Raw genomic sequence first — 16,918 nt, 5'->3', positions numbered from 1 at the left:
TTATGTCAGAGGTTTTACTAAGATAGTTTCAGAAATGACAGAAAACAGCAAGAGGTAAAGGGAAGGTTTACAAGGTGCTGGTAAGACCTGCTATGATGTATGATTTGGAGATGAAAAAGATAAAGAGGCACAGCTGAAGGTGACAAGTGAAGATATTAAGATTTTCACTGGGAGTGAGCAGGATGGACAGGATTAGAAAGAAGTACATCAGGGGGACAGCTCAGGTCGAGCAGCGTGGACATGTTGGACAAACTAATACTGAAGCTGGTAGACAGGAAGAAAGAGGGAGACCCCAGAAAAGGTTTATGGATGTAGTGAAGGATTACATGAAGAGTGTTGGTATGACAGAAGAGGATGCTGGGATAGGGTGAGATGGAGGCAGATGATTTGCTGTGGCGACCTCTAAAGGGAACAGCCGGAAGAAGACAGTCCAACCCTAGTTCCTAGTTCAGGGTCAGTTGGTATCTCTTAAATACAGAGATTTTAGACAAAGTCAACCAGCTGCTTCTGCACATTTTGCTTTTTTTTTTTATGAGTTGAGTTCATGAACTATTAATTAATACCCTGACTGCTCCACACACATGATTTCTGGTGCTCTTACACTCAGAGGCCACCAGGTGGGCCTTCCAGAAACATTCATAAATGTTGTGCCGACATCTCTCAAGAGTTGACTGATGGACAGATGACACAGTACACACATTCGGTATTTCATATTGCACTTTATTCACCTCTGAGGAGGCAGAAGCGGTCTGGGCTGAGACCTCGTCGCTGTCATAGATCAACACTTATTGCTTTCGGGCTCTCGGTCCGCATGGGTCGGACTCACATCGGACTCACATGTGAGTATACTCACATTGAAACTTTGTGTACATGTACATATGTATATGTATATGTATATGTATATGTGTATGTGTGTGTGCCCCAACACTGCAGAAAACACGCACCTCGTGTCTTTGAAGGAATAATGCTGAGTGATGGGACGGGCAGAGAAACAGGAGAAACGCTGAGGTTTCACACGACATGAAGGTGAAAACAAACCGGATACAAAGGAAAAAAATAATACACAACAATGTGATGTTCTCGTCAGCTACTCCACACAGAGACGAATAAAGGCCTTCGCTTTAAAATTACATCCCGTCCCAGAAAATCTCATATCGCAGTATTGGTACCTGGATCCTCACATTCATCATGAACGAGAACAGGCGTCAGAAGCTCGGGTGAGCCAAAAACTAGAGCTGTGACTCTATGCAGTGGAAGTATGTTCTGTCACAGTTTTCATATTTCTGAAGAAAATTACCCAATTATTTCTCAGCACAGACGTCGCTGCGGGCTTCGGGGCTCCACTAATTCAGCTGTTTAAGCTTCATGCTAACAACAGATCTAATGACGACTCGCGCGTTTTAGATGCGGCTCGTAGTGAAAAATCAGCAGGAGAGACTTAAAAGTCACATTTCCATCTGAACGCAGCTCGAAATGTGATATCTTTGGGTCTTCATCCTTTGAAGCCAATAAACTGAGAGGGTACGGTGATATGACACTACTGAAACCTGAAACTAATGAAAGCCAAGCTTCACTTGAGCCACATGCGTAACGATCCGTCGCCTTTGCCATTTATTCTCATGTTTCCAGTCATTCTATTGAGTGTTTTTACACACATGCAAAGACTGACTTGTGGTTGGTAATGCAGTTAAAGTCAGTGAGAAGTCTGTGCCAGCTACATCAATACTATATAAACTGGAGAGCTGGTTATATTGATGTTACTGATCGTTTCAATCAGTTGATCCGATAACATCAGACAATCTCAGAGCATTCTGGACAAAAAATGTGCCGAGATGAAAAAGCTTTATACGGTTTCTTTTTGGGGTTTTTTACTGAACATGAGGCATAAAGGCGTTATTTAGAAATTATATCATTCAGTTTCTGCAGCAGAGCAGCTTCGCCTCCATTAACAATGCTCTCAGCACTCTCTGCGGCGTCACAGCTGAGCAGATGGTACTACAGAGGTCGGTCCATCCTCATAGTGCAGCAGACGAATTAGTACTCCTGGGACACGTTTCACAAGTGGATACAAGTACCAAAGTCTTTTGTGGTAAAGTCAATTATCCATTTAAAAGCTCATTTTCAAAAGGCCTGCCAGATGAAGTCATCTAGACTTGACGATTTTAAATGATCTTAGTGTCAAATTACACCGAGTCCACTGAGCCTATATCCCTACCTATTTAGAAGTCTTCTTTGTGTCATTTATAAACTTTTGATTCAGAATAATTCACTAACAGGAGCACAAGGTTGCAGGATGGACAGGATGGGTGTGCACCGAGGGTAAAAGGAGCTTTCACTGTTGTAAAATACATGAAGTGTAAATTCATTCTCACTGGATGAATGCAGGCAGACAGTTAAATGTTCAGACACAGCTGTATAAACCACAGTACCTTTTCTTTAATGGTGCTGGTAATTTGGACGCATAAGAGTCGCTAAATCAGACCAAATGTTCTGTTTCTGTTGGAAAATGAATGCAGAGAATCTTTTTCTCTCTCTATAAAATATCAGAAAACCTTAAAAGTACCCTCAGTGTTTGTATACTATCATAAACACCAGTGTTGTAATGTTTAATTATAAAATATGTTTGTTAGAAATGAGACAAGTTCTGAAGAAGCTTTTAAGCTGTGAAGTTGAGAATTCAACTGACTTCTCTATCCAAACGTTTTTGGTGCTTGTATCCACTTTGTCTCCGTTACCTGCTACATTTGAGGGTAGACTGAGGGCAAGTTTGTGGAATAAACTGCTGACACGCCAAACCAGTGCTAAGAGCTGCATTTCCACTTGGGTTTATAATAAATCTGATTTACCAGTAAGTCCTTTCTGCACTGCTAGACATCTTTTCCTGTTGTATTGTTGAATTCAGTGATAAATCAGGACCCTGTGCTGGGTTTGCATTACATAACTCGGTGTGTTTTGCTGCAGCTAAATTGCGAAACCATATCGAGTCCAGCAGAGACGTCTTTGTGCTTGAAATAAGAGGTCAAAACCTTCCCATGACGCCCATGACTTCATCTTTGTGATTGCATTAGCAGTGCAAAAAACCCCAAATCTAATTTGTTCTCCAAACTGTACTCCCACTAGTGTCCCTAATAATATGTGAGTACATCAGTATATTATCCCTACCTATTTAGAATATATTATTTTTTATTTTCTGGCCAACTAAAGTCAAAATCAATATAGTAGAAGAAGAAAACAAACGGTGAGTAGTTTCCTCTCTAATCTGGATAAAAGTGTTTAAAGTGATCGCTAAGACTAGTTCATTAGTAATACTTTTTAAGGTTATGTGATGAACAGCCTGCAGAGGGCAGTATATCCCAGCTACTTCCAACCATCAAAGCAGGCGAACTGCTTCTTAATGCTGAGACTGCAGGGTAGCACTGCACATGCAATCACACTCAGCCTCCAGGGGAAAAAGTCATATCCTCTCACAATCTTTTGGTGTCGGGTCAACATGTCAAATGGGTCACATGACAGGGATTACGGGGGACTACGTCACAAGATGAGGGTGAAGAAGGCCTCAGTGGTCCAGGATGCGGAGGTTGCCGGATACGATTTTGTTTTCCAGCATGGAGCCGGCCGGAATATCGATCCGATCTCCGTGGTTGGCGATGATGATGACGGTGCCCTGTAGAGACAGAAATGATGACAGGACTGAATTTAATTAAAGCCGTAAATCAAAAACAGAAGCACGCAGGTTCAAAGTCTGAAATTAATGTCTTCAGTTCTCTCTGCACTTCATCTCCACCACATTACTAAAACACAAGTTTCTTTTACTGTCGGCAAACTTTCTGGGTTTTACGCTCAACAGAACAGGCATTGTTATATTCAGACTGCAAATGAAATAGCTTTAAGATGTTTAGTGGCCATGAAAACAACTGTAGCTCACATGCTGGCATTATGGAACAAAAGAAAACAAGGTTTCCTCCTCTTAAAAACCAAATCTGACTGCAGACATTCACCTTAAGCGACACATTTTTCCCAAAGGTGACGTCTCCGGACACCGTCAGATGGTCGAGCTCCAGCATGTCGGGAATGCTCTCGAAGCGGATCAAGTATTCCTGAACCTGAGTGCAGACACAGAGGAAAGTCAGTCACCTGTATGTGAGCTTTTCAACCCCACGGATCCTAAATTACTGACTAAATACTGAGATCTGGAAATTTGGGGGCATCAGTGGTGTAACCTCTGAGGATCAGGAGATTGCTCAGAAACCTTCTTGAAATAATTTATGTTTTACTAACATCCCATTTAACATCACAATGGTCATAAGAAATCTCTACTCTTTTGTCCAACTTTAAAAAAAGAAAGAAAAAGATTTAAGTATTGAATCAACATTTAATCAGTGGCTTTGAAAAAATTCGGCACTAAAATCATCACAGCCATCAACAGGCTGCACACCCAGTGACAGATGTTCCGATGTTTCCACAGCTGGTATGATTACCTTGGTAAAGGAGCTGCCCAGTTTGACGTGCGGCGTTGTCGGGAACTCTCTCTTGGGGCTCATGGTGAGCGAGCCGGCCTCCAGGCTGTACAGGTTGGACATGACCAGGAGCAGGTCCGACGTAGTCTTGACCGGCAGGAAGCGGCTGCGGGGAACGTTTATTCCCAGGGCATTGTCAAAGCATTTGATGGCCGCACCCACCGCAGTCTCCAGCTGGATGACATTCTGCCCGCCGTCGAGCGTCTGATGAACAGGAGAGGGGAGAGGACACGTTAGCTGTTTTTCTTTTCCTGCTTATTTCCAACAATGTGAAGAAAAATGAGACTGAGCACAGCTTAGCGTCAAACACCACAAAGTCTGAATCACGTTGTTCCCTACCCAACATGTTTTTTTAATAAAAACAAAAGTGCATGTTTGTGCACCTAACTGTACAGTCTTTACTATAAAACTACATTTAAATTATGCAGCAGCTCCCAACAGAGAAGCTTCTTCACCTAAATTAAATAAACAAGAGTCGAACAACGATTTAAGCCAATGGCGGTCCAGATGTCAGTGTCAGTGGTGACTGCAGGATATCTCCTTCCATGACTTATTTTGTTATTTTCCATTACTAATACTCTACCTGTACAACTAATAATGTTACCCTTCAGATGATCTGTACTTTGTGTTGAATCCTAATTAGTGGATATTAATTTTATCTTAAGCGCCTCTAAACCACAACAGCGCACAGTTCTACCATGCATAGGCCTCTAACTGAAACTGAACCCTCTAACTGAGTGGTTTTAGTGCTGTACTCTTATCTAAATGAGACCTACACTTATGTAAAACCACACAGCTCCTGCACAGTTATGTTCAGTTTGCATAACACTTGCAATCCTGCACATGAGGAGTGGAAAATTTTATCTGTACCTATCAGGCCAAGACAGCAATGATCAGGGAGGAGGCTGCGGTTCAGCTGTGAATTTATTACACTGGCTGCAGTTTTGGACGGCCTGAGGCGATGCTTCCCCATCGGGGGGGCAGAGGCCCGCAGTGCCAGTGAGTGAGCACGACCGAAATAACACAAAGTCACAGCATGTTACATTTGTTTGCTGTGCTGCTTTAAATCAGGATTGCTCTCTCAACAAGGACTCTGGAGGGCAATAAAGGACAAAAATATGTGCTAAATAAGTCACATTTGGGCAAATTAGGTACAAGATTAAATTCACTGATTAAGCATTTACTCAAACATTTTATTTGTGCTTCATCAGTCAAGTGTTCCTTTTTTCTTCTGACTTAACATGACCTGTGCAAACCTCACTGAACAAGGGAGGAACCCCTGTTATTGTGTTGGTGTTGTCAAAAGAGGCCAAATATAAGCTACAAATCCAATCATCTAAGAATCTAAGAAGGGCCAGATGCATCTCTGAGGTCCTCTCAGGCCTTTGCTCGGTCTTTCCCATTTCTCAAGAACAAGATTTTCAGATACTGTTCGTCTGCTGTCATTTAGTCCACTTGTTCAGTTCCCCCACATTTAAAGACTCTCTGCAGTTTTTGGCCAATAGCTATTGAGGAATATTCACCATTTTGTGCGTGTCAAACGCTTGTGTACGGCAATTTTTGTAAATTCAACTTAACAAACAAAAATGTGTTTTTACGACAATGCTGCTAGTAACAAAAGGGCTAAAGATAGAATTGAAAATTGGTTTATTGCTAAATTGCCTGTTGTGCATAGATAACACTGCTTCATCTCTTAAGTTAGGTGCTTGAATGATTCATATTTCAGAGTTAAGTAAGTAAACAAACAAAAACATCCATCTATAAATGTTCAGGCACAAGAACGGGACAGAAAGTGAGTGAAAAAGCAGCCCATGCTCACCGAAGTTTTGAAAGACCTTTAGAAACCCAGAAGAACTATTGCTTCAAACCACTTTTTAAAAACAAAAACAAAAAAACATTACACCACAGTGTAATGTAAAAAAGAAAAGAAGACTTTTGCTTAGTACTGTATGTTTTGTTAGCCAGGGGGTTTCTTCGGATCAGATTTGTCTGAAGTTGACCGATAAACTAAACTGACTTTGACACCTCTGTTTTTACGCCGGCCTGGCTCCCTTCAAACACCTGATCAGGGTGTAAGAGTTATTTTTTGGGTTGAAGTTACAGTTAAGTTATAATTATGCTAACAGTATTGAGAATGCATTCACGTTGGTCAAGGCCATCTAAAGATAATGTATGAGCGTCTCCCCAGTAGACGCCGAGTGACTCGTCTGCAGCCTCCTCTCCTCAACACATGAGCCTAACATGAAGTGCTTCTTTTAAATTATTAATTTTGATCTTTTGGCAGTTTTTTAAGGCTGATTCTGTGGCACCTGATTGATGACCTGGATTATAAATATATATCTGAGAATTATTAAAAATAATACAGATATATCAGCAATTTAAAAAATGAAAAAGAAAGTTTACTATAAATTATGTTTTGCAGCCCAACTGCAGTACTTTGACTGCCCACCAGGGGGCTGCATCCCACACAGGAAGTTGGAAGAGAGGAACTTGTAGCAAAAAAAAAAGGACATAAGGTTATCCAAATTAGGATAGGTGGATGCCGGATGTTTTTCCAAGTCCACAGCAATACATGTGTGTAAGAGGAGGAAGAACAAGCTCAGAATGTTCACATGCAGCTGAAACTTTAGTCCAAGCTGGGCAGATGAGCTACCAGGTGACCGGAATACTGGATTGTTTTGTGTGGAAAACTGTCATGTGACATGTGGGAATGAAGCTGTGCAGGATGGCAGAAACATGAAGCGGAGAAGAGAGAAGCTTTAAAATATGGGTGTTCTCAGCAAGCGTTTTTGTTAGATATGATTTATTCATGAGTGATGCTCTGTGTGGGGGAAGAGCAGTCCTGTCCCTGCTCCACTTTACATGGTTAAACCGGACAGATGATGATATTCTGGGAGGTTGGCTGGTCACTGAAACTGAACAGTTTCTTCTGCACACTCAGCCGTCCTCGTGTGAACCCTCTTTGAAATTTCCAGAGGGCTCGAACGAGAAGATTTATCACTCATTTCTCTTTGATGCCCTTTGCAATTTATTTAAAGTGAAGCATGGAGGAGAAACAGGCTAAGCAGAATTCGGTTAGTTAGTTTTCCTTTAACTGCACTTGTCAGTGTAGTGTGAGCCACAAATAAATCCCAGTTTGGACTCTTTGGGGATGTAAACAGTGAAATGTGTAACGTTAACATGAAATCAGTGGGCTCTTCTCATTTCTCCCAGTTTTAACTTCCATCTTCTCCTGCCTTTCACCCGAAATTAATCTCAGTGTGGCTCTTAAAGGATATAATGATTTCTAAAACGCATGTGGTGACAAGAGCAGGCTTGCTGGGAGAGCGATGAGGTCACATTATAGCAGTGTATGGGAATGAAAGGAATCAAGGATGTACAAACTGAGAAGTGACACAAGGGAAACAACTCAAGTTTACTTATCATCTGCACTATTCAAAGAACCGCTAATTAATCAACAGTTCCTGGTTAAACTGATACCTTAATTTGATAATAAAAGAACTGTTTTTGTTCCCTCTGTTCTCTAAGAACATTTATGTTTGTTTGTTACGGAGAGAACAGATTCTAAAAATCTTCCAAGGAGAGAAAAATCAATCTAAAATGCAGCAAAGCTTTTAAAGTGCCTTAAATCACCTGAGGTATGAGTCCCAGTTGTGTCGCAGCTGCTGCTGGTGGGTGAATTATTACCTCTGAATGAGGACCAAATCCTTTGCTAATTATCCTCAACTCATCTCAAATCGACAGAGAATATTAAAGCAAGAAAAATGCTTTCATTTTCTGTCATCTGCACACTGTTGCAGTGGCGGAAGCTCATATTAAACACAGTTTTGAACAATGAGGTCAGTGTAAGGTTTGTGAAAGTATCTGCAGGATATTAAACATGTGAAATATGTCACTGTATCATAGATATGTGGGAGAGTCCCATACAGAATGCAAAGCAGGTTACAAAGATTATTACAGAGATTATTCATTTTTAACTTTTACTTTCACTGAATGCTGAATTAGTCTAAGCTGCACATGCAGTAAGCCATGTGCCTTATGTTTGGCTCCTCTTCACTCACCTTGGGGTTGACTATGATCTCCATGTCCATTGCATTCTGCTCCTGCAGCCTCTTGATAGCAGGTAGAGAGATCCACAGGTTGTTGGTGTTGAAGATTTTGAACTTTGAAACTGATTTGAATTCGTCCACGTGCGTTTTGGGCACCTGGGCGATCTCCAACAGGCGCAGCTTCCCTTCATACTGGATCAGCGTGCCTCCCTGGAAACCACAAGCAGCATTTTTACAGCACACTCACTGACCTGAGAGATTAAGCAGGTTTGTTAGGTTTGCAAAAAATAATGGTTACACTGAAATGCCAGCCAATAACCACCTACAGGAAATGCAAACCTCCAACGTGTAAACTAGTTACAGTGAAAGTTCGCAAGGTTATTAATAACTACAACTAATTCAGACACATATATTGGTCTTAATAATACTAAGATTACAAACATTTAACCACAGAAAATTTAAAGGTTCTGTTCACTTAAATACTAAAAAAAAAAAAACCTGTGCTACTTTGTGGGCATGAAGCTGTTCGAGTTTGGGGTAATTTCTTTTTCAGTGAAAAGTAGGGGGTACAAATTCCATTCACATTCATTGTACTGAGACAGGAGTAGAAACATTAGAGACAGAAATGATGTCAGGGCTGAATGCTAACAGAGGGAAGTAAGAAACCACAAAAACTTCTTGACTTTGGTTAAATGACCACAAAAATGTTTTATGTCCTTGTTAATGCAACGGGGATAAATCAGAATTTCACATCCACAATAACCTTAATCATACCTTCACGTCAGCGCGGGTCTTATCTGTCACCTCCATGACGAACTCGCAGCGTTTGCCGTTAGGCTGGCTGACCAGGTGGTGCAGGATGTGGAGGTCGACGGTGGCTCCCAGATTGTCGATGTTGGACACGAAGATGTACTCTTTGCCCTGCTCAATCAGCTGATCCAACAGACCCGAGTTGTAGAAGCTGGCGTAAATGTCGCCGTGACCGGGAGGGTACCAACCCTCTGCGTTTTGCCCGTTCATGCTCAAGTTTGTGGACACGGGAAGGAGAGACTCTTTGTTGACACGAGGGTACCTGGATGAAGAAAAAGAGTTCACGATAAGATCCGGCGTTATTTTTACGACCAGTTCAGGTTCAGTTTTTTCATCGTCCTTCATTTTTTTCCAATCCCATCCAGTGGGTTGGATTGGAGTCCTTGACAGGCCAATTATGGCCCCCGGCCCTCATGTTCTAGACCAAACTGTGTACAAATATCAAAGAAATAAGGATTAAAAGATGCAGAAGGATGTACGAGACACAATACAATGACCCCAAAGTAAGACCGTCAATGTAGATATCTCTAACATCTTGGTGTCATATATGTGCTACTGGCTTCGTGTAACGTTGTTTTATACCTTAAAATCAAATTCCAGTTAACAGCTATCATTTTGACACACTGGAGTAGATCCAGCACATATTGCACACACGCAGGGAGTCAGAAGAGGACCCCGTAGGGATAGATCTAAAAATAGAAGCATTCTTGGAAGTGTTTCAGAGGTGCACAAGAAAATGTCCTTCAACAGGAGAAAAATCAGAAAAGTTTTTGGATTTTAAGGGCAGAGCACGTGTGTTGTTGAACTTTCAATAACAGATTCATTTATTTTTATGACTTTATATAAAGCACATCTTTGTCTTCTGTTGATGTGGTTAAAGTCTATCTCCTTATGTAACTCATAATATGTATGGAAGGGAAAAAAACAGCTTGTTGACTCATTTATCTGTAGAGCTGCAGAGCTGTGAATCTCAGACTGTTAAGCAGACAAACACCACAAAGAGAAAACAAAAAGTGTGAAATCATTTTTGCTCCACATTTGACGTAAATCCTCGGAAACTCTGCACCAAGCCAGCACGCCAAGTGCCATCTAAATTTCTCCTTTTCATATCACTGCCTGGACTTCAAACTGCTCACTCGACAAGCAAACTTTTTAGCTTTTTCCAAGAAGGCAGAGAAAGAGTCCAAGCCATGATGGCTGTGTGCATTAAACTGATCAAAGGGCTTGTACCAAGGATCTGAGTCAGGTTGAGTTAACAAACCTCAGGGTGAGGAGCCCGGTGAACCGCTTGTGTTTTTAGCACTTTGAGGAAGCTTGTGAGAGCAGATGAGAGCTGGTCAGGTGAGACGAGCTGCGGGGCCGGGGTACCACGGTCCTTTTAATGGAAGATTAATTCTATCTGACTGTTCTGGGAAGATGTTTATGATAAGACTTTCTAATGAAAGTTCACACACTTCAAAGGTTTCATGTCATCTTAAAACCAAATCTGGGAAGATTGTATTACTTCCACAAAAAATGTTCCTCCTTTCTTGGACTTTTGGTGCCTCAGAGGGAAGTGTCTTTCAGGGAACAAAGACACGGACAAAGAAAGAAGTGAAACAAAGAAGTCACTTGATGTATTCAATGATCTCATCTGGGAGTTTGTCTTTTCTGACTTCTCTCCTGAGGGATATGATGAAAGTTTATGGGTTTACCACCCAGAATAAATTTGTTATGTAGCTAAAGAGAAGGAAATTTGAAACTTAAACTGCATTTTTACATCGGCTTGACGACTTCTCTGGTTTCTGGTGCACAGGCACGATTAAACCAGACATTCAAGAGGTACTCGCACTGTCTAGGAAACTACATCTGTGAAATCCAATGTTTACATGACAGCTGATTTTGTCTTCTTGAAGACACTGAAGAAGGAATGATCATGGAAAGAAAAACCTAGAGCATTGTTCAAAGGGCCACCCAGTTATTATTTTAAGGCTTAATAGGAGCTTTAGTAAAAGTAAAGTAAACCATGGACCAGCACACAGTTAAAATCTCTACTGCTTTGGGGAAGTTGACAGATTTTTTTTTTTAAGAATTCAGTTTCACTTCAAAGTAAGTGAATTACATGCCCTATATGGATAAAATACCTATGCATGCCATGAATCTGACACATGGTTTCTGAGCTGATGTTAATGCCAGAGGAGATCTGGAACTCAGTTATTCATTCAGCTGTGACTTTCACATGTGTGCCATAACTTTATGCGGTCTGCCACTGAGTTGCTGCTGTTCCTAAACTTGCCCACTTTGCAATAATGCCACTTACAACACCAACAGTTGATTGTGAAATATCTAGGAGGTAAGAAATTTCACAACTGACTTGTCGCAACAAAGGCATCCTGTTACAGCAACATGCTCGCATTCAATTAATTCTTTAGAATTACCAATATTTCTAAAGACAGCCTGCATGGCTGGGTGCTTGATTTTATACAGATAGTGCAATGCAACTGCAAGAAAACAGAATTCAAACTGTTTATCACTCTTACCAATTTGAGTTTTATCAAACATGAGGAGACCTCATTGTACCTGAAAGTGAAACTCTTGAGGTAAAGAATCTCTTTTCCAGGCTGACACGGGCAGCACTAACCTGGCAGGTTTTCCAGTCTCAGGAGAAACCTGAAAAACCGGAGCTCCTGGAAAAAGCCATAGTGCGGAGTTTCTGTGGGAGAACACAGAAACTCCGCACTGAAGGGCTCTACCCAGATCTGTACCCTGGACCTTCTTGTTGCAGGGCAACAGTGCTAAACATTGATCTAAAATGTGTTATTTGTTACTTGTATCCAAGCTAATGAGTTACTATTGCATGGTGAATGTGGGTATGTTAGTATGCACTGCACATTTCTGAGAATGCATTAGCTTTAACACAAGTGGCAGAACAGGCTAGCTGTACGTCTCAAGGTATGCATTTAGAGCAAACCTGATTTTCCAGCTCTCTGCAGGAACAGACCCTTCAGTGCACTTCAAGACCATAATAGTCAAAAGGAAACTTACTTTCTTTTTCAACCATTTACACTTGGCAGTATATGCCCCTGCTCCACCCTTCCAAATGCATTCATGGAAAGGTGGAGGCAAGGTAATAAGCAGCGAGACCCCAGCACAGAACCAAGCTGGCATCAGTGCCAGTGAACATGACATGGATTCAGTTAAATACAGTATAAGTAGAGGAACTGGGATAGAGGTGAGCTGCAAAGCAGTTCTTAGAGGAAGCAGCTACTATATGCGGGCTAACATCTAAAACAGTATCAGCTGGGCCATCAGGAGGATTCCATGCTCAAGTCTATGTATTCTACTCCTCATTTGATGCCCAAAGCTTTATTTAAGATACTATAAAAAGTTCTGGGTTTGTTGGGTATATAAAGCAAACAGTTTTTTCCCTTCATTAAGTGGAACACCAGATAACGCGACTCTGAAGCTGAATTTAATTCGCTTTTTATGAATTACTGTCACGGCCTCGGCCACAGACTTCCCTTTGTTCTCCTGTTGATTGACATTTAAACCATTCAACCACTTTTTCTCTGCTGACATTAAATCCTCCAGCTTCCGTCCCCAAGTGCTTTGTAGTACACTCCTTGAGGCACGCGGAAAATGCAAGCTTTAAATAATTCAAGCGAAATGGTAAAAAGCAAGTTCCACTCGACTGACAAACCGGAGACACCAGGGCGTTAAATATTAAAAGCCTTTTCCATACATTGCATGACACCTCCTGTCTATTCTTGACAGTCTGAGCTCAGAAGCAGGAGCGTCACGGAGGAGTTCATTTTAGGGGGAAATGAGTTCATTCAGGAGATTCAATACTGCTAACTTTTTAAAATATATTTAGATTTCTGTGTATTTGTCTTACACAATTCATCTTTCCTTCAATATTTGACAGAAAAATTTCCTCAGATTCCTCTTGGTACTGTTTCATATACAGTATATCTGACTGTGTCAGGGAGTGTTTGCTGGGCTCACTGTTACTCAACAGGACATTGTTTTACGATCGTGCTCCCTCACCTGCTTTGGTTAAAGGTGTGTATCTTGACCCGGTGGTGTGTGTACTTCTGCAGGATTTTCTTTGTGTCTTCATCTGTGTTGAAAGAGTTCATGAGGACCAGGGGGACGTCTGTGTTGTAAGTCTTGTTCAGGTGCTGTAGGGTGAAAAAACAAAGTATATAAATGCATGTATCCATTTATCCTTATTTATTCAATAAAGAATAGAGAAGTAGGCAGTAGACAGTCATCAAAGTGCTCCTTAACAGTGTAAGGGGCTAACAGTGTTAAAATCAGAGATAATGCTAACTGTCAAGGACCATTTCACATAGTAAATATGCCTTTTAATTCAGTAAAATTGGTGGAAATGAATAAATATTTTTTGGATTCACCAAAACCGGCTGACTGGAGAGCTAATAATGGGTCTGAAGGAGGACTTTCGTGAAGGCAATGAAACAATCAAAGCATTTTTGCAGAACCTGATGGTCAGTTTGAGCTGTTTATCTCATCAACAACCAAACAACTTTGTGCTCTTGTGCAAGTAATGTGACCTCATCTGATACGGATGACATTTTGATGAGGAAGGAAACAACATAGACAAATAAATGTAAATCTCTACGCCACACTTCCGCACTGTGTACGTGTACATTTATGGAAAGTATCCATAACATAACGAAACATGCAAACAGAGTGTGTGTGTGCAGGTATGAATTTTCTTATTTTTGCCCTCATTTTTTAGGGCTATGTTAAATAAAAGGTAACTGTGCTGGCATTTACATAACATTTCTACTCTGAACCACTTCTGCACTATAAGCTGTATGCGCTTAGGGGGTCAGTTCCTTGAACAAGGACATGTGGACTGAAGCACGCTTATGCCCACAAAAAGCATAAACCATGCCTGATGTAAATTTGGCCAATCTGGCCTTTCAGGTCATCTCCCCGAACATCTCTGGACCACTTCCAGGGCAGCTGCTGTTTTGGATGATGGAAGACCACCTCTAAATCTCCTCCACTGTGTATTAACTCTAACTTTAATTCTATTTTTGACAGAGAAACAAAGAAGCAGGGAGCCAAATTTGGTGAAAGTGACCACTGTGGTGGTGATTGACCAAAGGACACTTCTCCCTCTGACTTTTAAAGGCATGGTGAGCGTGCGCTTGCTGGTACAACCCTCTCTTAGATGTTGTAGATGCTTCAGTAACAACATGAAAGTTAAAACAGTTTTACACAAAACTTTATGATCAATCTTTGCACATGTTTGAGGTTCTGATGCATTTGCAAGTGGCCAGAACAGGGATCACACCAAATGTAGGACAACACCTGGAAGTGGTCAAGAGGTGCACAGAGCAACAGGCTTAAAGGAAAGATCACCCAATCCTAAAACAGCGTATCTCTTTGTTTACAAGTCTGGATTTGAGAACTTTGTATGCAAATTACTTGGAATTTAACTGCATATAAAACTTTTTCATCACTGTGTTTTCAAGTCTGTGTTTAAATAGAAATTAAACTGTTGTGACATTTAGAATTTGTAAAATTCAACATTGCAAAAACATATTAATTTTCAGATCATCATAAGACAAAAGGAAAACTGGCCTTAGTTTTCAAACAATATTTCTGTACCTTGACTGTGCGATTTGAATGAATACAAAGAAGGTAAATTACACCTGAGGAGAATGGGAAGCAGTTTCTTTACTGCGATAAGAGAAAATTAAAGTGAGCAGAGGAGGCGGAGGATGAGGCGCGGGCTGTGAATAAGTGGGGCTAAGATGACGCGAGTCATCGAATTTATTGCCCGTTACAGACACAAAGAATGAGTGGGCTTTTCTGAGCTAAAGTGAGAACGTCATATTTCCATTTATTAACCAGGATGGGTGTTGGCTGGTCATGAACTTGTACACAGCTTGTAACCCATGGAGATGTCTTGTTTCTGAGTTAAATAGATGTGTTTAACTTTCAGACACTTTTAAATGATGTGCCCTTCATACTAATCACACACAGAGTGATTTTCTTTTCAGTATTTTGTCAGTGCGTTCATGGAAACAGTGGGTTCTGTTTCTAACTAATGCATCCATCTACATATTTATAAAAATCTTCAGGAAAATGAATTGAAATTGATTCAACAGCTGGGTACAACAGTATTCTCATTAAACTCATCCCAATCTTTTAATTTAACGTTTTCTTTATATGCAGTGTTTTATGTAAAATTTAAATTACATCATGGTTTTTATCAACTACGTCTGGAACCAGATTTCTGTGAGCAAATAATAAATCTCCACTTATTTGTTTAGTGTGGCAAATATCAGGGGCCACACTGGTTAATCTGATAATGCTTTTGTGAATTCCTCTATTTACCTTGTGCTTCAAATAGCCATAAATTTATATATTTTTTAAAAACCCATCACTTTTTATCTGACCAACAGGCCAACAAAGATATTAAATAAGTAACAGAAAACATTCACGTCTCTGCAGGGAACTTTTGCTTATGAACAAAAATAAATAAATAAACCAGCTGCTCCATAATGATAATTTCTCCTGATATTTTTTTGGTTATACATCAAAAGGACTACATACAAGTTTCAGTTGCAAAGACCTCTGTGGTCCTTGTTTGGAGACATGTATTAGACACTGTCTCCAGTGAATCCTCAAAGCAATAGAGATTGGGGACAGGTGCAGGACAACCACAGAGGGCCAATCAACACTCGAAATATGACCCATATGAGCCAAGCGTTGTGGTACTAGCAGTGAGAGTCTGTTGTTACTGTAGCAAAGAAGCTTTTCTTGATGGTCTTCCAATTAGTGGATGACCCACTCTACTTCCAGAGCTGCTGTAGATATGTTGATCATGTGTGTATCTGTTAACAAAGCCCTAATTGTTGTGAAACTGCATTATTATAACCTTTATTTTACCAGGATGTCTTTTAGAAAAGAGACCTGGCCCAGGCAGTTTACAGGTTTACCCTCTTTCACACATCTTTAACTGAACTTGCCTAACTTAACAGATCTGCTATTGAGGGAGGCACTCAGGTGAAAGCTGTAAATCTTCAGCAGCCAGGCGGCGCCTGAGTCGGAGCTTTGTCCGACCTTGTTACGTCCGCTCTCAGTGAGAGGGTACATGCTTCAGCTCTAAATTAAACATGCATGATTCAGCGGGGTGGTTGAGAGGTGCGTTCTCCTGCAGGAGGGCCTGTTCAAGGGGGTCTGTGTGTGTGGTATCCATTTTTCCCCTTTCTCAATAGGTTGATTCAGTCAGCAAGTAATCTGACCAGACTGAGCAGAAAATGGAGAGCAGTGCCTCTGACACAGAGAGCAGTGTGCTGGGAGAAGAGGAGTGTCCCTGGAGGCTGTTATGAAACACTGAAACACTCCAGTAACGTACAGCTCCCAATTAAACTCAGTTACACAACACTATGAAAGACTTTAATATTACTCACAATAGATTCCCTTACAATAGTCACAACTAACCCAAACCACATTTAGAAAATAACTTTTCTTCCTACATCCCCCTGAAAGGCCGCTTGAACATGTGCGATTACTGTTTAT

General features: G+C 40.9%; 1 protein-coding gene across 4 annotated transcripts in view; it reads right to left on the bottom strand.

Moving 5' to 3' along the window:
- Window positions 1-699: 699 nt before the first annotated feature.
- ugp2b (UDP-glucose pyrophosphorylase 2b) overlaps window positions 700-16,918 on the bottom strand; it is a 39,163-nt gene continuing 22,944 nt past the window's right edge. For all 4 annotated transcript variants that reach the window (XM_019366561.2, XM_005473660.4, XM_005473659.4 and 1 more), the window contains 6 exons: window positions 13,403-13,536; window positions 9,341-9,638; window positions 8,579-8,776; window positions 4,479-4,721; window positions 3,999-4,103; window positions 700-3,664 (listed from right to left, as the gene is read on the bottom strand). In XM_019366561.2, coding sequence (XP_019222106.1) covers window positions 3,557-3,664; window positions 3,999-4,103; window positions 4,479-4,721; window positions 8,579-8,776; window positions 9,341-9,638; window positions 13,403-13,536 — 1,086 coding nt within the window. In that variant the 3' untranslated portion in view covers window positions 700-3,556. The remainder of the gene's footprint in view (window positions 3,665-3,998; window positions 4,104-4,478; window positions 4,722-8,578; window positions 8,777-9,340; window positions 9,639-13,402; window positions 13,537-16,918) is intronic.

Source organism: Oreochromis niloticus, linkage group LG13 (genome assembly GCF_001858045.2).
Source record: "Oreochromis niloticus isolate F11D_XX linkage group LG13, O_niloticus_UMD_NMBU, whole genome shotgun sequence".
Classification (NCBI taxonomy): Eukaryota; Metazoa; Chordata; class Actinopteri; order Cichliformes; family Cichlidae; genus Oreochromis; species Oreochromis niloticus.
Note: the sequence above shows the minus strand (reverse complement) of the source record. Positions and strands in the feature narration are given on the sequence as shown.